The sequence below is a fragment of the Taeniopygia guttata genome, chromosome 5 (genome assembly GCF_048771995.1).
Source record: "Taeniopygia guttata chromosome 5, bTaeGut7.mat, whole genome shotgun sequence".
NCBI lineage: Eukaryota > Metazoa > Chordata > Aves > Passeriformes > Estrildidae > Taeniopygia > Taeniopygia guttata.
In genome coordinates, this window is record NC_133030.1 from 64,898,424 (window position 1) to 64,921,390 (window position 22,967).

The window sequence follows — 22,967 nt, forward strand, 5'->3', positions numbered from 1 at the left end:
GGCGGCGGCGGCTCGGGCGGCCCGAGCCTCAAAAACAAGCTCTGGTCAGGAAACAGGCTTGGTGCTTTGCGCGCAGAAGAGGAATTTCCAGTGCGCATGCGCCTAGCGGCCATGACACTGTACGGAAAATGGAACTCTGCTGTAGGAAGGCGGCCATGATGCTGTACGGAAATTCCAGTGCGCATGCGCAAAGCGGGCGTACGGCAAAGGAAACCGCGCATGCGCACTGCGTGGGGGGGGAGAACCTTGCCATCTGTTTTTTGGGGGTTTGGGATTTTTGGAAATTTGGTGTTTTGGGAGTTTGGGGGGTTTTGGGGATTTGGGAATTTGGGGTTTGGGATTTTGGGGATTTGGGGATTTGGGGTTCGGGTTCCCGGGATCCCGGCCCTGCTCAGCCTCTCCCGGATCCGCAGCAGCTCCGGAACCGCCTCGAAACGGAGCCGGGACCCGCCCGGGTGAGCCTGAAACCCCAAATCCCCCAAAAATCCCCCCAAACCTCAGACATCCCCCAAAAATCCCCTAAATTTCAAATTCCCAACCCCCCCCCCCAAACCCCCCCAAAAAACACTAGACCTCAAAAAAACCCAAAACCCCAAAATCCTCCAAAAATCCCCAAATCCCAAACCCCCAAATCCCCTACATCCCCAAAAACCCCAAATATTCCCCAAAAATCCCCTCAATTCCAAAATCCCAAACCCCAAAAATCCCCCAGATCCCAAACCCCCAAAATCCCCTAAAAATCCCCCCTGAAGTCCCCCAAATCCCCAAAACCCCCCAAATATCCCCCCCAAAAATCCCCCAAACCCCAAAATCCTCCAAAAATCCCCAAATCCCAAACCCCAAAATCCCCTAAATCCCCCCAAACCCCAAAATGCTCCAAAAATTCCCCAAAAATCCCCTAAATCCAAAATCCCAAACCCCAAAAATCCCCTAAATCCCAAAATCCTCCAAAAATCCCCCAAAAATCCCCAAAATCCCAAACACCCAAATCCCCTACATCCCCAAAAACCCCAAATATTCCCCAAAAATCCCCTCAATTCCAAAATCCCAAACCCCAAAAATCCCCCAGATCCCAAACCCCCAAAATCCCCTAAAAATCCCCCCTGAAGTCCCCCAAATCCCCAAAACCCCCCAAATATCCCCCCCAAAAATCCCCCAAACCCCAAAATCCTCCAAAAATCCCCAAATCCCAAACCCCAAAATCCCCTAAATCCCCCCAAACCCCAAAATGCTCCAAAAATCCCCCAAAATCCCCTAAATCCAAAATCCCAAACCCCAAAAATCCCCTAAATCCCAAAATCCTCCAAAAATCCCCCAAAAATCCCCAAAATCCCAAACACCCAAATCCCCTACATCCCCAAAAACCCCAAATATTCCCCAAAAATCCCCTCAATTCCAAAATCCCAAACCCCAAAAATCCCCCAGATCCCAAACCCCCAAAATCCCCTAAAAATCCCCCCTGAAGTCCCCCAAATCCCCAAAACCCCCCAAATATCCCCCCAAAAATCCCCCAAACCCCAAAATCCTCCAAAAATCCCCAAATCCCAAACCCCAAAATCCCCTAAATCCCCCCAAACCCCAAAATGCTCCAAAAATCCCCCAAAAATCCCCTAAATCCAAAATCCCAAACCCCAAAAATCCCCTAAATCCCAAAATCCTCCAAAAATCCCCCAAAAATCCCCAAAATCCCAAACCCCCAAATCCCCTACATCCCCAAAAACCCCAAATATTCCCCAAAAATCCCCTCAATTCCAAAATCCCAAACCCCAAAAATCCCCCAGATCCCAAACCCCCAAAATCCCCTAAAAATCCCCCCTGAAGTCCCCCAAATCCCCAAAACCCCCCAAATATCCCCCCCAAAAATCCCCCAAACCCCAAAATCCTCCAAAAATCCCCAAATCCCAAACCCCAAAATCCCCTAAATCCCCCCAAACCCCAAAATGCTCCAAAAATCCCCCAAAAATCCCCTAAATCCAAAATCCCAAACCCCAAAAATCCCCTAAATCCCAAAATCCTCCAAAAATCCCCCAAAAATCCCCAAAATCCCAAACCCCCAAATCCCCTACATCCCCAAAAACCCCAAATATTCCCCAAAAATCCCCTCAATTCCAAAATCCCAAACCCCAAAAATCCCCCAGATCCCAAACCCCCAAAATCCCCTAAAAATCCCCCCTGAAGTCCCCCAAATCCCCAAAACCCCCCAAATATCCCCCCCAAAAATCCCCCAAACCCCAAAATCCTCCAAAAATCCCCAAATCCCAAACCCCAAAATCCCCTAAATCCCCCCAAACCCCAAAATGCTCCAAAAATCCCCCAAAAATCCCCTAAATCCAAAATCCCAAACCCCTAAAATCCCCTAAATCCCAAAATCCTCCAAAAATCCCCCAAAAATCCCCAAAATCCCAAACCCCCAAATCCCCTACATCCCCAAAAACCCCAAATATTCCCCAAAAATCCCCTCAATTCCAAAATCCCAAACCCCAAAAATCCCCCAGATCCCAAACCCCCAAAATCCCCTAAAAATCCCCCCTGAAGTCCCCCAAATCCCCAAAACCCCCCAAATATCCCCCCCAAAAATCCCCCAAACCCCAAAATCCTCCAAAAATCCCCAAATCCCAAACCCCAAAATCCCCTAAATCCCCCCAAACCCCAAATGCTCCAAAAATCCCCCAAAAATCCCCTAAATCCAAAATCCCAAACCCCAAAAATCCCCTAAATCCCAAAATCCTCCAAAAATCCCCCAAAAATCCCCAAAATCCCAAACCCCCAAATCCCCTACATCCCCAAAAACCCCAAATATTCCCCAAAAATTCCCTCAATTCCAAAATCCCAAACCCCAAAAATCCCCCAGATCCCAAACCCCCAAAATCCCCTAAAAATCCCCCCTGAAGTCCCCCAAATCCCCAAAACCCCCCAAATATCCCCCCCAAAAATCCCCCAAACCCCAAAATCCTCCAAAAATCCCCAAATCCCAAACCCCAAAATCCCCTAAATCCCCCCAAACCCCAAAATGCTCCAAAAATCCCCCAAAAATCCCCTAAATCCAAAATCCCAAACCCCTAAAATCCCCTAAATCCCAAAATCCTCCAAAAATCCCCCAAAAATCCCCAAAATCCCAAACACCCAAATCCCCTAAATCCCAAAAAAACCCAAATATTCCCCAAAAATCCCCTAAATTGGGGATTTGGGAATTTTGGGATTTGGGAATTCCCACCCCTCCCCCCTCCCTCATTCCCGTTTTTTTTTTTTCAGCTCCCGCTGGGAATTCCGGACCCCCCCGCCCAAACGGCTCCGAGCAGCTCCAGAAAACACCCAAAAAAATTCCCAAAATTCCCAGGAAATCGTGGAGAAAGCGGCGCCGGCCCGGAGGCTGCAGATCCCCGCCGGAAATCCGGGAATTCCGACAGGAAATTCAGGAATTCTGGCGGAAAATTCAGGAATTCCAGAAAGAAATTCGGGAATTCCAGTTGGAAATTCAGGAATTCCAACGGGAAATTCGGGACTCCTGGCTGGAAATGCAGGAATGGCATCAGGAAATCCGGGAATTCTGTCAGGAAATCCGGGAATTCCGGGAATCCCGGTGCGTTCCCAACTTTCCGTGGCTCAGTTTTACGGGAGCCGGAATTACCGGGACCCCCCGGAGCGGAAACGGCTCCGGGAGCTGCTGGGGCACGGAGAGATCCCGGAAAAAACCCGGAATTCCGGGAATTCCGACAGGAAATTCCGGAATCCCGGCGGGAAATCCGGGGATTCCGCCAGGAAACCGGGAATTCCGCCAGGAAATCTGGGAATTCTGCCAGGAAGGGCAGCTCCAAAGGCAAAGGGAGCAGCGGGAATTCCCGGAATTCCAGGCTGGGGAATTCCAGGATTGAGAATTCCCAGATTTCCAATGTTGAGAACTCCCGGAATTCCAGGATGGGGAATTCCCGGATTTCCGGGATTGGGAATTCCTGCAGAATTCCAGGATGAAGAATTCCCTCATTTGCTTTGATAGACTTTCCTGCCCCTGGCACAGAGGGAGGGGCTATAAACCAAATTGTCATTACAAATCTGTCTGAAAAGGACCTAAAATTAGATGCCATGAAAATGGCTCTGGGAATCCCCAAAGTCCCAGCTACGGTAAGAATCAGACTTTGTGCCTCTGTCCTGGAAGAGCACAGCACTGCAATGCATCCTAACACATTTTGCAACCTTCTAACAGATATATTTCATCTCATGCAAGAAGACAGATGAGTAATTCCCAGGAGCTTCATGCAAAATTGGCCCTAAAGCAGATCCCAGTAGGCATCAAGGTAAGCAAAGAAATGTAGCCCTTTCCATTTTAGCCAGCTGCAGTTGACAACAGATTTCAAATTTAGACTTCAAACATTCTCATGAAGAAATTAACCCTTAGGTTGTTGTGGCTTTACTGTGATCCATGTAAAATAGCACCTTTTCCTTGTGCATTTTTTTTAACACAACACTTTTTTTTTTTATTTTTTCCTTGCTAGGCTGGATTCTGTATGCTGCAAGGCTGTCATATCAGGATATGCTGCAAAAGAGTTTGTTGCATCTTCTTCCTGAAAAGTTGGTGGAGTTTCTCTCTATGCAGAGGGTACAACATTTATGGTCAGGACAGGGTTTTCTTGCTTTGTGGTTTTCTTGCTGCTGCTGCTGCTTTTAAAGGGGTCAACACTCTTAGCTCCAGGAAACTGAAACTAAATGTGAGCAGGGACTGGAGGAAGGAAGCAGGGAGGATCCACTACAAGATTCCAAAAACTAAATAAAGCAGGATTCAACTGCCAGTGGCTGAATAGCAGCAATTTATGAGCTGTTCCTCAAAAGCCCCAGACAAGCACCAAGTCCTGTGGGAAGCTGGAGATTGACAGAAGACACCTCCAGAAGAGTCTGCTGTTGAAATTTCCTTTAAGCCTTTTTGGTTTTTTTTTTTTTTTTCAGGTGGATCATCCAGACCTGGCAAATGCATAAGGTCAGCCCTTGGAAGAGCAAAAAGCTCTCGCCAAGAAAACCAAACGAGTGGCTGAAATCTGTCCATTTGTCTGCCTGTCTTTTTGGCCTTGGATTACTGTGCTTTTCAAAGCTATTCTTTCATAACTTGGATAAAAAGGTAAATGTTTCATATAGCCCCGCAAGTAGTAATCATCCTGTCCATGCAAAAAAAACCTGCTGCCTGAGGGATGGGCCCCAAACCAGAGGTGTTTCTCATTTACCTACAAAGCGTCTGGCTTTAGCATGTGTAGTCAGTTTTTGTGAACATGTGAGTCCATTGCCTGCTCTAACAGAGTTAGTGACTTACTTTCAGTGGTTGTAGAGAGTTTCACTAAAACAGCACTGTTTGTAGTCCACTGTGTGACTTAGGAGACACAATAGCCAGACAATTCTGCAAGTGTAATATAACTGTATGTGGCGTTCCCAGAAAATGCTCTGAAGTCTTCTCTCCGTTGCACCATGGTGATAAAAACCACTGCTGCTTTTCAAGCTCCACGAGGCCATGCTGTGCTGTGCTGAAAGGGATAGAAAAGCCAATTAGCTCTGAAAAGTGAAGGGCAGGCAGAGAGGGGTGCTCTGGCCTGGAATTCCCTCCCTTTGGCAGCAGCAAAGGTCAGCTGTGCAGCCAAATTTCAGTGACCACATGTGGATCCAGCTTGTGCGTGTTGCCAGCTATCTGCACAGGGAGTGGGAGAGGGTGGGGAGGAAGAATTGATTCTGGAAGGGGAAAGCCTGAGTTAAAGGGAAAAGTGGAGTGAAATGTGACAGCTGGGATTTCCAGAAGATAGTTTGATGGATGCTGGCCATCCAGCTTCCCTAGAACTCTTTATCAGTAACACCCTCTATATCTCCCTGAGTGACTTTTAGCCTGTCTGGCAGTTTTCAGCATCAGTGTGTGAGCGAAAAGAGGTGGAAGGCAGTTCTCTCTGATTTGGCAGCTCTGGGACTTTGTGCTGCTGGCTGAGGGTCTGGATTTCTCAGGAACTTCCTGGCTACCTGTGGCTCCCACAGGCTTGTAGGACTGGGCTTAGAGAAACCCTGAGCTGCCCGATGTCTGCTCTTGCTGCAGCTCTTCTGAATAGTCCTGGGTGTGGATGTGAGCCTGCAGTCCTTGGGAGGCAGAATTCACTCCACAATCCCAAGGGGCTTGCTCTATCTGTCAGTGCAGGCCAGCTGTGGGAATCCTCCAAGTCCCTTTATCCTGTTCTGTGTGTCAAGGCCCTGTGGCTGACCACGAGTGCCCCGAGCTGCCATGGACCCTTCTTGCAAGGGCAATTGTTTTCAGAGTCAGCGTAGGTGCTGGCTACCTTTGGAAAAGTGTGAATACCCCGGGGAAATCCATGGGGCAGACACCTTGGGCCATACTGTGTGCTGGCACCATCAGCTGGCATGATACAGACAGAGGTGCTTTGCTTTTGGTGTGAAACTTTGGTAATGGTGAGACTTCTTGGTTAGGTCAGAAGGTTTTAGAGGGAAATGTCCACTCACGTGATCAAAAGAGAAGATCCTGGCATGGTTAAAAATGGGAAACAGTGAGCTTGTAGGTTTAGGTGATCTGCTTGTGGTCATTCTTCAGACTTTTAATATTCATGCAGAAGTTTGGCAGAAACAGGAAACTTATGTGTAGACCAAAATCAGTTCAGCTTCTACAGTAAATGGTATTAACTGGTGTTATGTAGCTTTGACCCTTTGGAGAGATCTAAATCTGGCCTTTCCCAAGTTCTGATGGAGTAAAATAACTGTTTCCCAGTCTTTTATTTGCAGATGCTCTAAATACTGTTGCTGGGGATCTATATAAAAAATTCAAAGGTAAGTAAAAATAAGTATTAGCAGTATGTGTGAAATATAATATAAATAATAATTTGTCTATCTTGCTACCTTAATATATATATATATATATATATATATATGATATATATATATATATGATATATATTTCTAAATACGTCACTATAAAGTAGAAATGCAAATGTGACTATAATGATGAAAACAATATATAAATATTCGAGTATCGTTTAAAGAAGGGGCTTTTTTTTGCTTTTTATTTGGTTAGAGGCAGGGTTTTAATGGAAGAAAAATGAATATACCTTTTATTTTGATATCATTCTAAATATAGAAATATATATTCAATGTATGCAGAGATTTTTCTATTCTATCTCTTCTGAATATTTATTTTCATTTCTATTTTATACTTTCATATAACACCATACATCAATCTACATTTTAAACGTAAATTTGAATATAAATGCGAAATATAGAGATAAATTTAAACGCAGTTTAAAAGAAAAGGGGTTTTTAAAAGATTTTTACTTGGATAGAGGCAGGGGTTTATTTTAAGCAATATAAACCTTTTAGAAATAGAAATCTATCTATAGAAATATGTAAGCAATGTATTAAGCAATGCATAAAAATATAAATTGTAATAAAGGAATAAATGTAAGAAATTATAAAAATACAATTACACATCAATATACGTTATAAATCCGAATGTGAATATAAATATGAAAAATATAAAAATAAAAGAGCTTGAAATGCAGTTTAAAAGAGAAGGTTTTTGCTTTTGGTTCCTGTTGGGTTAGAGGCAGGGGTTTTTCTGCTGGCGTTCTTTTCCGCGCGGGATGTTTTGGGGCATTTGCTGCAGGGCAGGTTCCGGAGGGCATCGCGCCCGTTCTTTTCTGCCGCCGGCCCCGCCCGCGGCCCCGAGGCGAGCGGCGGCCCCCGGCGGTGGCGGGCGGCAGTGCTGCCGCCCTGTGGGCAGAGGGCGGTACTGCAGCCCGCCGCCCGCGGCCGCCATCTTGGGAGTGGCTTGTCGCGGACTCGCTTGACCTTCTCGAGATGGCGCGAAAAAGAGGACGTCGGCATTCGAGGACCCGTGTCTGTTTTTTCTACACTGCCTGAATTGTCCCCAACGCCGGCGCCCCCCGACGGGATTTTCCGCGGCGGTTCCGGTGCCGTGCACAGGGGCTGTGGGGTCAGCAGCACCGCGAGCGTGCGGGTTTTTGGCGGGGGCCGACGGGCATCGGCGTAATACGCCTCTCTCCGTCCAGGTCCCCACGGGCCGCCATCTTGCGAGTCCCTGGTGGCGGGCTCGCTTGAAAAGTGCTGCCCCCATTGTGGGCAGAGGGCGGTACTGCAGCCGCCGGTGCCGGGGCGGGAGCGCGCGGCGAGCGGCGCGCGGGGCGGTGTCTGTGAGCGCAGGGCGGGGGGCGGCGGCGGCTCGGGCGGCCCGAGCCTCAAAAACAAGCTCTGGTCAGGAAACAGGCTTGGTGCTTTGCGCGCAGAAGAGGAATTTCCAGTGCGCATGCGCCTAGCGGCCATGACACTGTACGGAAAATGGAACTCTGCTGTAGGAAGGCGGCCATGATGCTGTACGGAAATTCCAGTGCGCATGCGCAAAGCGGGCGTACGGCAAAGGAAACCGCGCATGCGCACTGCGTGGGGGGGGAGAACCTTGCCATCTGTTTTTTGGGGGTTTGGGATTTTTGGAAATTTGGTGTTTTGGGAGTTTGGGGGGTTTTGGGGATTTGGGAATTTGGGGTTTGGGATTTTGGGGATTTGGGGATTTGGGGTTCGGGTTCCCGGGATCCCGGCCCTGCTCAGCCTCTCCCGGATCCGCAGCAGCTCCGGAACCGCCTCGAAACGGAGCCGGGACCCGCCCGGGTGAGCCTGAAACCCCAAATCCCCCAAAAATCCCCCCAAACCTCAGACATCCCCCAAAAATCCCCTAAATTTCAAATTCCCAAACCCCCCCCCCAAACCCCCCCAAAAAACACTAGACCTCAAAAAAACCCAAAACCCCAAAATCCTCCAAAAATCCCCAAATCCCAAACCCCCAAATCCCCTACATCCCCAAAAACCCCAAATATTCCCCAAAAATCCCCTCAATTCCAAAATCCCAAACCCCAAAAATCCCCCAGATCCCAAACCCCCAAAATCCCCTAAAAATCCCCCCTGAAGTCCCCCAAATCCCCAAAACCCCCCAAATATCCCCCCCAAAAATCCCCCAAACCCCAAAATCCTCCAAAAATCCCCAAATCCCAAACCCCAAAATCCCCTAAATCCCCCCAAACCCCAAAATGCTCCAAAAATCCCCCAAAAATCCCCTAAATCCAAAATCCCAAACCCCAAAAATCCCCTAAATCCCAAAATCCTCCAAAAATCCCCCAAAAATCCCCAAAATCCCAAACCCCCAAATCCCCTACATCCCCAAAAACCCCAAATATTCCCCAAAAATCCCCTCAATTCCAAAATCCCAAACCCCAAAAATCCCCCAGATCCCAAACCCCCAAAATCCCCTAAAAATCCCCCCTGAAGTCCCCCAAATCCCCAAAACCCCCCAAATATCCCCCCCAAAAATCCCCCAAACCCCAAAATCCTCCAAAAATCCCCAAATCCCAAACCCCAAAATCCCCTAAATCCCCCCAAACCCCAAAATGCTCCAAAAATCCCCCAAAAATCCCCTAAATCCAAAATCCCAAACCCCAAAAATCCCCTAAATCCCAAAATCCTCCAAAAATCCCCCAAAAATCCCCAAAATCCCAAACACCCAAATCCCCTACATCCCCAAAAACCCCAAATATTCCCCAAAAATCCCCTCAATTCCAAAATCCCAAACCCCAAAAATCCCCCAGATCCCAAACCCCCAAAATCCCCTAAAAATCCCCCCTGAAGTCCCCCAAATCCCCAAAACCCCCCAAATATCCCCCCCAAAAATCCCCCAAACCCCAAAATCCTCCAAAAATCCCCAAATCCCAAACCCCAAAATCCCCTAAATCCCCCCAAACCCCAAATGCTCCAAAAATCCCCCAAAAATCCCCTAAATCCAAAATCCCAAACCCCAAAAATCCCCTAAATCCCAAAATCCTCCAAAAATCCCCCAAAAATCCCCAAAATCCCAAACCCCCAAATCCCCTACATCCCCAAAAACCCCAAATATTCCCCAAAAATTCCCTCAATTCCAAAATCCCAAACCCCAAAAATCCCCCAGATCCCAAACCCCCAAAATCCCCTAAAAATCCCCCCTGAAGTCCCCCAAATCCCCAAAACCCCCCAAATATCCCCCCCAAAAATCCCCCAAACCCCAAAATCCTCCAAAAATCCCCAAATCCCAAACCCCAAAATCCCCTAAATCCCCCCAAACCCCAAAATGCTCCAAAAATCCCCCAAAAATCCCCTAAATCCAAAATCCCAAACCCCAAAAATCCCCTAAATCCCAAAATCCTCCAAAAATCCCCCAAAAATCCCCAAAATCCCAAACCCCCAAATCCCCTACATCCCCAAAAACCCCAAATATTCCCCAAAAATCCCCTCAATTCCAAAATCCCAAACCCCAAAAATCCCCCAGATCCCAAACCCCCAAAATCCCCTAAAAATCCCCCCTGAAGTCCCCCAAATCCCCAAAACCCCCCAAATATCCCCCCCAAAAATCCCCCAAACCCCAAAATCCTCCAAAAATCCCCAAATCCCAAACCCCAAAATCCCCTAAATCCCCCCAAACCCCAAAATGCTCCAAAAATCCCCCAAAAATCCCCTAAATCCAAAATCCCAAACCCCAAAAATCCCCTAAATCCCAAAATCCTCCAAAAATCCCCCAAAAATCCCCAAAATCCCAAACCCCCAAATCCCCTACATCCCCAAAAACCCCAAATATTCCCCAAAAATTCCCTCAATTCCAAAATCCCAAACCCCAAAAATCCCCCAGATCCCAAACCCCCAAAATCCCCTAAAAATCCCCCCTGAAGTCCCCCAAATCCCCAAAACCCCCCAAATATCCCCCCCAAAAATCCCCCAAACCCCAAAATCCTCCAAAAATCCCCAAATCCCAAACCCCAAAATCCCCTAAATCCCCCCAAACCCCAAAATGCTCCAAAAATCCCCCAAAAATCCCCTAAATCCAAAATCCCAAACCCCTAAAATCCCCTAAATCCCAAAATCCTCCAAAAATCCCCCAAAAATCCCCAAAATCCCAAACACCCAAATCCCCTAAATCCCAAAAAAACCCAAATATTCCCCAAAAATCCCCTAAATTGGGGATTTGGGAATTTTGGGATTTGGGAATTCCCACCCCTCCCCCCTCCCTCATTCCCGTTTTTTTTTTTTCAGCTCCCGCTGGGAATTCCGGACCCCCCCGCCCAAACGGCTCCGAGCAGCTCCAGAAAACACCCAAAAAAATTCCCAAAATTCCCAGGAAATCGTGGAGAAAGCGGCGCCGGCCCGGAGGCTGCAGATCCCCGCCGGAAATCCGGGAATTCCGACAGGAAATTCAGGAATTCTGGCGGAAAATTCAGGAATTCCAGAAAGAAATTCGGGAATTCCAGTTGGAAATTCAGGAATTCCAACGGGAAATTCGGGACTCCTGGCTGGAAATGCAGGAATGGCATCAGGAAATCCGGGAATTCTGTCAGGAAATCCGGGAATTCCGGGAATCCCGGTGCGTTCCCAACTTTCCGTGGCTCAGTTTTACGGGAGCCGGAATTACCGGGACCCCCCGGAGCGGAAACGGCTCCGGGAGCTGCTGGGGCACGGAGAGATCCCGGAAAAAACCCGGAATTCCGGGAATTCCGACAGGAAATTCCGGAATCCCGGCGGGAAATCCGGGGATTCCGCCAGGAAACCGGGAATTCCGCCAGGAAATCTGGGAATTCTGCCAGGAAGGGCAGCTCCAAAGGCAAAGGGAGCAGCGGGAATTCCCGGAATTCCAGGCTGGGGAATTCCAGGATTGAGAATTCCCAGATTTCCAATGTTGAGAACTCCCGGAATTCCAGGATGGGGAATTCCCGGATTTCCGGGATTGGGAATTCCTGCAGAATTCCAGGATGAAGAATTCCCTCATTTGCTTTGATAGACTTTCCTGCCCCTGGCACAGAGGGAGGGGCTATAAACCAAATTGTCATTACAAATCTGTCTGAAAAGGACCTAAAATTAGATGCCATGAAAATGGCTCTGGGAATCCCCAAAGTCCCAGCTACGGTAAGAATCAGACTTTGTGCCTCTGTCCTGGAAGAGCACAGCACTGCAATGCATCCTAACACATTTTGCAACCTTCTAACAGATATATTTCATCTCATGCAAGAAGACAGATGAGTAATTCCCAGGAGCTTCATGCAAAATTGGCCCTAAAGCAGATCCCAGTAGGCATCAAGGTAAGCAAAGAAATGTAGCCCTTTCCATTTTAGCCAGCTGCAGTTGACAACAGATTTCAAATTTAGACTTCAAACATTCTCATGAAGAAATTAACCCTTAGGTTGTTGTGGCTTTACTGTGATCCATGTAAAATAGCACCTTTTCCTTGTGCATTTTTTTTAACACAACACTTTTTTTTTTTATTTTTTCCTTGCTAGGCTGGATTCTGTATGCTGCAAGGCTGTCATATCAGGATATGCTGCAAAAGAGTTTGTTGCATCTTCTTCCTGAAAAGTTGGTGGAGTTTCTCTCTATGCAGAGGGTACAACATTTATGGTCAGGACAGGGTTTTCTTGCTTTGTGGTTTTCTTGCTGCTGCTGCTGCTTTTAAAGGGGTCAACACTCTTAGCTCCAGGAAACTGAAACTAAATGTGAGCAGGGACTGGAGGAAGGAAGCAGGGAGGATCCACTACAAGATTCCAAAAACTAAATAAAGCAGGATTCAACTGCCAGTGGCTGAATAGCAGCAATTTATGAGCTGTTCCTCAAAAGCCCCAGACAAGCACCAAGTCCTGTGGGAAGCTGGAGATTGACAGAAGACACCTCCAGAAGAGTCTGCTGTTGAAATTTCCTTTAAGCCTTTTTGGTTTTTTTTTTTTTTTTCAGGTGGATCATCCAGACCTGGCAAATGCATAAGGTCAGCCCTTGGAAGAGCAAAAAGCTCTCGCCAAGAAAACCAAACGAGTGGCTGAAATCTGTCCATTTGTCTGCCTGTCTTTTTGGCCTTGGATTACTGTGCTTTTCAAAGCTATTCTTTCATAACTTGGATAAAAAGGTAAATGTTTCATATAGCCCCGCAAGTAGTAATCATCCTGTCCATGCAAAAAAAACCTGCTGCCTGAGGGATGGGCCCCAAACCAGAGGTGTTTCTCATTTACCTACAAAGCGTCTGGCTTTAGCATGTGTAGTCAGTTTTTGTGAACATGTGAGTCCATTGCCTGCTCTAACAGAGTTAGTGACTTACTTTCAGTGGTTGTAGAGAGTTTCACTAAAACAGCACTGTTTGTAGTCCACTGTGTGACTTAGGAGACACAATAGCCAGACAATTCTGCAAGTGTAATATAACTGTATGTGGCGTTCCCAGAAAATGCTCTGAAGTCTTCTCTCCGTTGCACCATGGTGATAAAAACCACTGCTGCTTTTCAAGCTCCACGAGGCCATGCTGTGCTGTGCTGAAAGGGATAGAAAAGCCAATTAGCTCTGAAAAGTGAAGGGCAGGCAGAGAGGGGTGCTCTGGCCTGGAATTCCCTCCCTTTGGCAGCAGCAAAGGTCAGCTGTGCAGCCAAATTTCAGTGACCACATGTGGATCCAGCTTGTGCGTGTTGCCAGCTATCTGCACAGGGAGTGGGAGAGGGTGGGGAGGAAGAATTGATTCTGGAAGGGGAAAGCCTGAGTTAAAGGGAAAAGTGGAGTGAAATGTGACAGCTGGGATTTCCAGAAGATAGTTTGATGGATGCTGGCCATCCAGCTTCCCTAGAACTCTTTATCAGTAACACCCTCTATATCTCCCTGAGTGACTTTTAGCCTGTCTGGCAGTTTTCAGCATCAGTGTGTGAGCGAAAAGAGGTGGAAGGCAGTTCTCTCTGATTTGGCAGCTCTGGGACTTTGTGCTGCTGGCTGAGGGTCTGGATTTCTCAGGAACTTCCTGGTTACCTGTGGCTCCCACAGGCTTGTAGGACTGGGCTTAGAGAAACCCTGAGCTGCCCGATGTCTGCTCTTGCTGCAGCTCTTCTGAATAGTCCTGGGTGTGGATGTGAGCCTGCAGTCCTTGGGAGGCAGAATTCACTCCACAATCCCAAGGGGCTTGCTCTATCTGTCAGTGCAGGCCAGCTGTGGGAATCCTCCAAGTCCCTTTATCCTGTTCTGTGTGTCAAGGCCCTGTGGCTGACCACGAGTGCCCCGAGCTGCCATGGACCCTTCTTGCAAGGGCAATTGTTTTCAGAGTCAGCGTAGGTGCTGGCTACCTTTGGAAAAGTGTGAATACCCCGGGGAAATCCATGGGGCAGACACCTTGGGCCATACTGTGTGCTGGCACCATCAGCAGGCATGATACAGACAGAGGTGCTTTGCTTTTGGTGTGAAACTTTGGTAATGGTGAGACTTCTTGGTTAGGTCAGAAGGTTTTAGAGGGAAATGTCCACTCACGTGATCAAAAGAGAAGATCCTGGCATGGTTAAAAATGGGAAACAGTGAGCTTGTAGGTTTAGGTGATCTGCTTGTGGTCATTCTTCAGACTTTTAATATTCATGCAGAAGTTTGGCAGAAACAGGAAACTTATGTGTAGACCAAAATCAGTTCAGCTTCTACAGTAAATGGTATTAACTGGTGTTATGTAGCTTTGACCCTTTGGAGAGATCTAAATCTGGCCTTTCCCAAGTTCTGATGGAGTAAAATAACTGTTTCCCAGTCTTTTATTTGCAGATGCTCTAAATACTGTTGCTGGGGATCTATATAAAAAATTCAAAGGTAAGTAAAAATAAGTATTAGCAGTATGTGTGAAATATAATATAAATAATAATTTGTCTATCTTGCTACCTTAATATATATATATATATATATATGATATATATATATATATGATATATATTTCTAAATACGTCACTATAAAGTAGAAATGCAAATGTGACTATAATGATGAAAACAATATATAAATATTCAAGTATCGTTTAAAGAAGGGGCTTTTTATTTGGTTAGAGGCAGGGTTTTAATGGAAGAAAAATGAATATACCTTTTATTTTTATATCATTCTAAATATAGAAATATATATTCAATGTATGCAGAGATTTTTCTATTCTATCTCTTCTGAATATTTATTTTCATTTCTATTTTATACTTTCATATAACACCATACATCAATCTACATTTTAAACGTAAATTTGAATATAAATGCGAAATATAGAGATAAATTTAAACGCAGTTTAAAAGAAAAGGGGTTTTTAAAAGATTTTTACTTGGATAGAGGCAGGGGTTTATTTTAAGCAATATAAACCTTTTAGAAATAGAAATCTATCTATAGAAATATGTAAGCAATGTATTAAGCAATGCATAAAAATATAAATTGTAATAAAGGAATAAATGTAAGAAATTATAAAAATACAATTACACATCAATATACGTTATAAATCCGAATGTGAATATAAATATGAAAAATATAAAAATAAAAGAGCTTGAAATGCAGTTTAAAAGAGAAGGTTTTTGCTTTTGGTTCCTGTTGGGTTAGAGGCAGGGGTTTTTCTGCTGGCGTTCTTTTCCGCGCGGGATGTTTTGGGGCATTTGCTGCAGGGCAGGTTCCGGAGGGCATCGCGCCCGTTCTTTTCTGCCGCCGGCCCCGCCCGCGGCCCCGAGGCGAGCGGCGGCCCCCGGCGGTGGCGGGCGGCAGTGCTGCCGCCCTGTGGGCAGAGGGCGGTACTGCAGCCCGCCGCCCGCGGCCGCCATCTTGGGAGTGGCTTGTCGCGGACTCGCTTGACCTTCTCGAGATGGCGCGAAAAAGAGGACGTCGGCATTCGAGGACCCGTGTCTGTTTTTTCTACACTGCCTGAATTGTCCCCAACGCCGGCGCCCCCCGACGGGATTTTCCGCGGCGGTTCCGGTGCCGTGCACAGGGGCTGTGGGGTCAGCAGCACCGCGAGCGTGCGGGTTTTTGGCGGGGGCCGACGGGCATCGGCGTAATACGCCTCTCTCCGTCCAGGTCCCCACGGGCCGCCATCTTGCGAGTCCCTGGTGGCGGGCTCGCTTGAAAAGTGCTGCCCCCATTGTGGGCAGAGGGCGGTACTGCAGCCGCCGGTGCCGGGGCGGGAGCGCGCGGCGAGCGGCGCGCGGGGCGGTGTCTGTGAGCGCAGGGCGGGGGGCGGCGGCGGCTCGGGCGGCCCGAGCCTCAAAAACAAGCTCTGGTCAGGAAACAGGCTTGGTGCTTTGCGCGCAGAAGAGGAATTTCCAGTGCGCATGCGCCTAGCGGCCATGACACTGTACGGAAAATGGAACTCTGCTGTAGGAAGGCGGCCATGATGCTGTACGGAAATTCCAGTGCGCATGCGCAAAGCGGGCGTACGGCAAAGGGAACCGCGCATGCGCACTGCGTGGGGGGGGAGAACCTTGCCATCTGTTTTTTGGGGGTTTGGGATTTTTGGAAATTTGGTGTTTTGGGAGTTTGGGGGGTTTTGGGGATTTGGGAATTTGGGGTTTGGGATTTTGGGGATTTGGGGATTTGGGGTTCGGGTTCCCGGGATCCCGGCCCTGCTCAGCCTCTCCCGGATCCGCAGCAGCTCCGGAACCGCCTCGAAACGGAGCCGGGACCCGCCCGGGTGAGCCTGAAACCCCAAATCCCCCAAAAATCCCCCCAAACCTCAGACATCCCCCAAAAATCCCCTAAATTTCAAATTCCCAAACCCCCCCCCCAAACCCCCCCAAAAAACACTAGACCTCAAAAAAACCCAAAACCCCAAAATCCTCCAAAAATCCCCAAATCCCAAACCCCCAAATCCCCTACATCCCCAAAACCCCCAAATATTCCCCAAAAATCCCCTCAATTCCAAAATCCCAAACCCCAAAAATCCCCCAGATCCCAAACCCCCAAAATCCCCTAAAAATCCCCCCTGAAGTCCCCCAAATCCCCAAAACCCCCCAAATATCCCCCCCAAAAATCCCCCAAACCCCAAAATCCTCCAAAAATCCCCAAATCCCAAACCCCAAAATCCCCTAAATCCCCCCAAACCCCAAAATGCTCCAAAAATTCCCCAAAAATCCCCTAAATCCAAAATCCCAAACCCCAAAAATCCCCTAAATCCCAAAATCCTCCAAAAATCCCCCAAAAATCCCCAAAATCCCAAACACCCAAATCCCCTACATCCCCAAAAACCCCAAATATTCCCCAAAAATCCCCTCAATTCCAAAATCCCAAACCCCAAAAATCCCCCAGATCCCAAACCCCCAAAATCCCCTAAAAATCCCCCCTGAAGTCCCCCAAATCCCCAAAACCCCCCAAATATCCCCCCCAAAAATCCCCCAAACCCCAAAATCCTCCAAAAATCCCCAAATCCCAAACCCCAAAATCCCCTAAATCCCCCCAAACCCCAAAATGCTCCAAAAATCCCCCAAAAATCCCCTAAATCCAAAATCCCAAACCCCAAAAATCCCCTAAATCCCAAAATCCTCCAAAAATCCCCCAAAAATCCCCAAAATCCCAAACCCCCAAATCCCCTACATCCCCAAAAACCCCAAATATTCCCCAAAAATCCCCTCAATTCCAAAATCCCAAACCCCAAAAATCCCCCAGATCCCAAACCCCCAAAATCCCCTAAAAATCCCCCCTGAAGTCCCCCAAATCCCCAAAACCCCCCAAATATCCCCCCAAAAATCCCCCAAACCCCAAAATCCTCCAAAAATCCCCAAATCCCAAACCCCAAAATCCCCTAAATCCCCCCAAACCCCAAAATGCTCCAAAAATCCCCCAAAAATCCCCTAAATCCAAAATCCCAAACCCCAAAAATCCCCTAAATCCCAAAATCCTCCAAAAATCCCCCAAAAATCCCCCAAAAATCCCCAAAATCCCAAACCCCCAAATCCCCTACATCCCCAAAAACCCCAAATATTCCCCAAAAATCCCCTCAATTCCAAAATCCCAAACCCCAAAAATCCCCCAGATCCCAAACCCCCAAAATCCCCTAAAAATCCCCCCTGAAGTCCCCCAAATCCCCAAAACCCCCCAAATATCCCCCCCAAAAATCCCCCAAACCCCAAAATCCTCCAAAAATCCCCAAATCCCAAACCCCAAAATCCCCTAAATCCCCCCAAACCCCAAAATGCTCCAAAAATCCCCCAAAAATCCCCTAAATCCAAAATCCCTAACCCCAAAAATCCCCTAAATCCCAAAATCCTCCAAAAATCCCCCAAAAATCCCCAAAATCCCAAACACCCAAATCCCCTAAATCCCAAAAAAACCCAAATATTCCCCAAAAATCCCCTAAATTGGGGATTTGGGAATTTTGGGATTTGGGAATTCCCACCCCTCCCCCCTCCCTCATTCCCGTTTTTTTTTTTTCAGCTCCCGCTGGGAATTCCGGACCCCCCCGCCCAAACGGCTCCGAGCAGCTCCAGAAAACACCCAAAAAAATTCCCAAAATTCCCAGGAAATCGTGGAGAAAGCGGCGCCGGCCCGGAGGCTGCAGATCCCCGCCGGAAATCCGGGAATTCCGACAGGAAATTCAGGAATTCTGGCGGAAAATTCAGGAATTCCAGAAAGAAATTCGGGAATTCCAGTTGGAAATTCAGGAATTCCAACGGGAAATTCGGGACTCCTGGCTGGAAATGCAGGAATGGCATCAGGAAATCCGGGAATTCTGTCAGGAAATCCGGGAATTCCGGGAATCCCGGTGCGTTCCCAACTTTCCGTGGCTCAGTTTTACGGGAGCCGGAATTACCGGGACCCCCCGGAGCGGAAACGGCTCCGGGAGCTGCTGGGGCACGGAGAGATCCCGGAAAAAACCCGGAATTCCGGGAATTCTGACAGGAAATTCCGGAATCCCGGCGGGAAATCCGGGGATTCCGCCAGGAAATCCGGGAATTCCGCCAGGAAATCTGGGAATTCTGCCAGGAAGGGCAGCTCCAAAGGCAAAGGGAGCAGCGGGAATTCCCGGAATTCCAGGCTGGGGAATTCCAGGATTGAGAATTCCCAGATTTCCAATGTTGAGAACTCCCGGAATTCCAGGATGGGGAATTCCCGGATTTCCGGGATTGGGAATTCCTGCAGAATTCCAGGATGAAGAATTCCCTCATTTGCTTTGATAGACTTTCCTGCCCCTGGCACAGAGGGAGGGGCTATAAACCAAATTGTCATTACAAATCTGTCTGAAAAGGACCTAAAATTAGATGCCATGAAAATGGCTCTGGGAATCCCCAAAGTCCCAGCTACGGTAAGAATCAGACTTTGTGCCTCTGTCCTGGAAGAGCACAGCACTGCAATGCATCCTAACACATTTTGCAACCTTCTAACAGATATATTTCATCTCATGCAAGAAGACAGATGAGTAATTCCCAGGAGCTTCATGCAAAATTGGCCCTAAAGCAGATCCCAGTAGGCATCAAGGTAAGCAAAGAAATGTAGCCCTTTCCATTTTAGCCAGCTGCAGTTGACAACAGATTTCAAATTTAGACTTCAAACATTCTCATGAAGAAATTAACCCTTAGGTTGTTGTGGCTTTACTGTGATCCATGTAAAATAGCACCTTTTCCTTGTGCATTTTTTTTAACACAACACTTTTTTTTTTTATTTTTTCCTTGCTAGGCTGGATTCTGTATGCTGCAAGGCTGTCATATCAGGATATGCTGCAAAAGAGTTTGTTGCATCTTCTTCCTGAAAAGTTGGTGGAGTTTCTCTCTATGCAGAGGGTACAACATTTATGGTCAGGACAGGGTTTTCTTGCTTTGTGGTTTTCTTGCTGCTGCTGCTGCTTTTAAAGGGGTCAACACTCTTAGCTCCAGGAAACTGAAACTAAATGTGAGCAGGGACTGGAGGAAGGAAGCAGGGAGGATCCACTACAAGATTCCAAAAACTAAATAAAGCAGGATTCAACTGCCAGTGGCTGAATAGCAGCAATTTATGAGCTGTTCCTCAAAAGCCCCAGACAAGCACCAAGTCCTGTGGGAAGCTGGAGATTGACAGAAGACACCTCCAGAAGAGTCTGCTGTTGAAATTTCCTTTAAGCCTTTTTGGTTTTTTTTTTTTTTTTCAGGTGGATCATCCAGACCTGGCAAATGCATAAGGTCAGCCCTTGGAAGAGCAAAAAGCTCTCGCCAAGAAAACCAAACGAGTGGCTGAAATCTGTCCATTTGTCTGCCTGTCTTTTTGGCCTTGGATTACTGTGCTTTTCAAAGCTATTCTTTCATAACTTGGATAAAAAGGTAAATGTTTCATATAGCCCCGCAAGTAGTAATCATCCTGTCCATGCAAAAAAAACCTGCTGCCTGAGGGATGGGCCCCAAACCAGAGGTGTTTCTCATTTACCTACAAAGCGTCTGGCTTTAGCATGTGTAGTCAGTTTTTGTGAACATGTGAGTCCATTGCCTGCTCTAACAGAGTTAGTGACTTACTTTCAGTGGTTGTAGAGAGTTTCCCTGAAACAGCACTGTTTGTAGTCCACTGTGTGACTTAGGAGACACAATAGCCAGACAATTCTGCAAGTGTAATATAACTGTATGTGGCGTTCCCAGAAAATGCTCTGAAGTCTTCTCTCCGTTGCACCATGGTGATAAAAACCACTGCTGCTTTTCAAGCTCCACGAGGCCATGCTGTGCTGTGCTGAAAGGGATAGAAAAGCCAATTAGCTCTGAAAAGTGAAGGGCAGGCAGAGAGGGGTGCTCTGGCCTGGAATTCCCTCCCTTTGGCAGCAGCAAAGGTCAGCTGTGCAGCCAAATTTCAGTGACCACATGTGGATCCAGCTTGTGCGTGTTGCCAGCTATCTGCACAGGGAGTGGGAGAGGGTGGGGAGGAAGAATTGATTCTGGAAGGGGAAAGCCTGAGTTAAAGGGAAAAGTGGAGTGAAATGTGACAGCTGGGATTTCCAGAAGATAGTTTGATGGATGCTGGCCATCCAGCTTCCCTAGAACTCTTTATCAGTAACACCCTCTATATCTCCCTGAGTGACTTTTAGCCTGTCTGGCAGTTTTCAGCATCAGTGTGTGAGCGAAAAGAGGTGGAAGGCAGTTCTCTCTGATTTGGCAGCTCTGGGACTTTGTGCTGCTGGCTGAGGGTCTGGATTTCTCAGGAACTTCCTGGCTACCTGTGGCTCCCACAGGCTTGTAGGACTGGGCTTAGAGAAACCCTGAGCTGCCCGATGTCTGCTCTTGCTGCAGCTCTTCTGAATAGTCCTGGGTGTGGATGTGAGCCTGCAGTCCTTGGGAGGCAGAATTCACTCCACAATCCCAAGGGGCTTGCTCTATCTGTCAGTGCAGGCCAGCTGTGGGAATCCTCCAAGTCCCTTTATCCTGTTCTGTGTGTCAAGGCCCTGTGGCTGACCACGAGTGCCCCGAGCTGCCATGGACCCTTCTTGCAAGGGCAATTGTTTTCAGAGTCAGCGTAGGTGCTGGCTACCTTTGGAAAAGTGTGAATACCCCGGGGAAATCCATGGGGCAGACACCTTGGGCCATACTGTGTGCTGGCACCATCAGCAGGCATGATACAGACAGAGGTGCTTTGCTTTTGGTGTGAAACTTTGGTAATGGTGAGACTTCTTGGTTAGGTCAGAAGGTTTTAGAGGGAAATGTCCACTCACGTGATCAAAAGAGAAGATCCTGGCATGGTTAAAAATGGGAAACAGTGAGCTTGTAGGTTTAGGTGATCTGCTTGTGGTCATTCTTCAGACTTTTAATATTCATGCAGAAGTTTGGCAGAAACAGGAAACTTATGTGTAGACCAAAATCAGTTCAGCTTCTACAGTAAATGGTATTAACTGGTGTTATGTAGCTTTGACCCTTTGGAGAGATCTAAATCTGGCCTTTCCCAAGTTCTGATGGAGTAAAATAACTGTTTCCCAGTCTTTTATTTGCAGATGCTCTAAATACTGTTGCTGGGGATCTATATAAAAAATTCAAAGGTAAGTAAAAATAAGTATTAGCAGTATGTGTGAAATATAATATAAATAATAATTTGTCTATCTTGCTACCTTAATATATATATATATATATATATATATATGATATATATATATATATGATATATATTTCTAAATACGTCACTATAAAGTAGAAATGCAAATGTGACTATAATGATGAAAACAATATATAAATATTCGAGTATCGTTTAAAGAAGGGGCTTTTTTTTGCTTTTTATTTGGTTAGAGGCAGGGTTTTAATGGAAGAAAAATGAATATACCTTTTATTTTGATATCATTCTAAATATAGAAATATATATTCAATGTATGCAGAGATTTTTCTATTCTATCTCTTCTGAATATTTATTTTCATTTCTATTTTATACTTTCATATAACACCATACATCAATCTACATTTTAAACGTAAATTTGAATATAAATGCGAAATATAGAGATAAATTTAAACGCAGTTTAAAAGAAAAGGGGTTTTTAAAAGATTTTTACTTGGATAGAGGCAGGGGTTTATTTTAAGCAATATAAACCTTTTAGAAATAGAAATCTATCTATAGAAATATGTAAGCAATGTATTAAGCAATGCATAAAAATATAAATTGTAATAAAGGAATAAATGTAAGAAATTATAAAAATACAATTACACATCAATATACGTTATAAATCCGAATGTGAATATAAATATGAAAAATATAAAAATAAAAGAGCTTGAAATGCAGTTTAAAAGAGAAGGTTTTTGCTTTTGGTTCCTGTTGGGTTAGAGGCAGGGGTTTTTCTGCTGGCGTTCTTTTCCGCGCGGGATGTTTTGGGGCATTTGCTGCAGGGCAGGTTCCGGAGGGCATCGCGCCCGTTCTTTTCTGCCGCCGGCCCCGCCCGCGGCCCCGAGGCGAGCGGCGGCCCCCGGCGGTGGCGGGCGGCAGTGCTGCCGCCCTGTGGGCAGAGGGCGGTACTGCAGCCCGCCGCCCGCGGCCGCCATCTTGGGAGTGGCTTGTCGCGGACTCGCTTGACCTTCTCGAGATGGCGCGAAAAAGAGGACGTCGGCATTCGAGGACCCGTGTCTGTTTTTTCTACACTGCCTGAATTGTCCCCAACGCCGGCGCCCCCCGACGGGATTTTCCGCGGCGGTTCCGGTGCCGTGCACAGGGGCTGTGGGGTCAGCAGCACCGCGAGCGTGCGGGTTTTTGGCGGGGGCCGACGGGC

At 47.0% G+C, this 22,967-nt stretch overlaps 3 protein-coding genes across 26 annotated transcripts; all 3 read left to right on the forward strand.

The window, feature by feature from the left end:
* Nucleotides 1-213: 213 nt before the first annotated feature.
* LOC140684361 (uncharacterized) lies at nt 214-7,800 on the forward strand. Of its 9 annotated transcripts, none has more exons than XM_072930631.1 (4): nt 214-455; nt 3,253-4,292; nt 4,491-5,107; nt 6,740-7,800. In XM_072930631.1, the coding sequence occupies exons 1-2, from the start codon at nt 220-222 to the stop codon at nt 3,989-3,991; spliced, it is 975 nt and encodes a 324-aa protein (XP_072786732.1). In that variant the 5' UTR covers nt 214-219; the 3' UTR covers nt 3,992-4,292; nt 4,491-5,107; nt 6,740-7,800. The 9 variants fall into 9 exon arrangements, 8 of the variants coding, with proteins under 8 accessions (XP_072786732.1, XP_072786733.1, XP_072786727.1 ...); XM_072930632.1 differs by having other exon boundaries at nt 6,754-7,800; XM_072930626.1 differs by having other exon boundaries at nt 4,491-4,594; nt 4,939-7,800.
* Nucleotides 7,801-8,412: 612 nt separating this feature from the next.
* LOC140684363 (uncharacterized) lies at nt 8,413-15,623 on the forward strand. Of its 9 annotated transcripts, none has more exons than XR_012056585.1 (4): nt 8,413-8,649; nt 11,092-11,419; nt 12,041-12,131; nt 12,330-15,623. XR_012056585.1 is itself a non-coding variant. In XM_072930646.1 (4 exons), exons 1-2 carry the CDS (start codon nt 8,414-8,416, stop codon nt 11,828-11,830), a joined length of 975 nt encoding a protein of 324 aa, XP_072786747.1. In that variant the 5' UTR covers nt 8,413; the 3' UTR covers nt 11,831-12,131; nt 12,330-12,946; nt 14,579-15,623. The 9 variants fall into 9 exon arrangements, 8 of the variants coding, with proteins under 8 accessions (XP_072786747.1, XP_072786748.1, XP_072786743.1 ...); XM_072930646.1 differs by having other exon boundaries at nt 11,092-12,131; nt 12,330-12,946; nt 14,579-15,623; XM_072930647.1 differs by having other exon boundaries at nt 11,092-12,131; nt 12,330-12,946; nt 14,593-15,623.
* A 274-nt stretch (nt 15,624-15,897) lies between these two features.
* LOC140684362 (uncharacterized) lies at nt 15,898-22,760 on the forward strand. Of its 8 annotated transcripts, none has more exons than XR_012056584.1 (4): nt 15,898-16,472; nt 18,212-18,539; nt 19,162-19,252; nt 19,451-22,760. XR_012056584.1 is itself a non-coding variant. In XM_072930639.1 (4 exons), the coding sequence occupies exons 1-2, from the start codon at nt 16,201-16,203 to the stop codon at nt 18,927-18,929; spliced, it is 990 nt and encodes a 329-aa protein (XP_072786740.1). In that variant the 5' UTR covers nt 15,917-16,200; the 3' UTR covers nt 18,930-19,252; nt 19,451-20,067; nt 21,700-22,760. The 8 variants fall into 8 exon arrangements, 7 of the variants coding, with proteins under 7 accessions (XP_072786740.1, XP_072786736.1, XP_072786737.1 ...); XM_072930639.1 differs by having other exon boundaries at nt 15,917-16,472; nt 18,212-19,252; nt 19,451-20,067; nt 21,700-22,760; XM_072930635.1 differs by having other exon boundaries at nt 15,917-16,472; nt 18,212-19,252; nt 19,451-19,554; nt 19,899-22,760.
* The last annotated feature ends 207 nt before the right edge of the window (nt 22,761-22,967 follow it).

What these genes read in the sequence shown, in the direction of transcription:
- LOC140684363 (XM_072930640.1), top strand. Translation starts at nt 8,414, where the DNA reads ATGCGCACTGCGTGGGGGGGGAGAACCTTGCCATCTGTTTTTTGGGGG. An exon ending in CGGAGCCGGGACCCGCCCGG is followed by an intron (nt 8,650 to 11,091) that starts GTGAGCCTGAAA and finishes TTTTTTTTTCAG; the next exon opens with CTCCCGCTGGGAATTCCGGA.
- LOC140684362 (XM_072930633.1), top strand. Translation starts at nt 16,201, where the DNA reads ATGCGCAAAGCGGGCGTACGGCAAAGGGAACCGCGCATGCGCACTGCG. An exon ending in CGGAGCCGGGACCCGCCCGG is followed by an intron (nt 16,473 to 18,211) that starts GTGAGCCTGAAA and finishes TTTTTTTTTCAG; the next exon opens with CTCCCGCTGGGAATTCCGGA.
- LOC140684361 (XM_072930624.1), top strand. Translation starts at nt 220, where the DNA reads ATGCGCACTGCGTGGGGGGGGAGAACCTTGCCATCTGTTTTTTGGGGG. An exon ending in CGGAGCCGGGACCCGCCCGG is followed by an intron (nt 456 to 3,252) that starts GTGAGCCTGAAA and finishes TTTTTTTTTCAG; the next exon opens with CTCCCGCTGGGAATTCCGGA.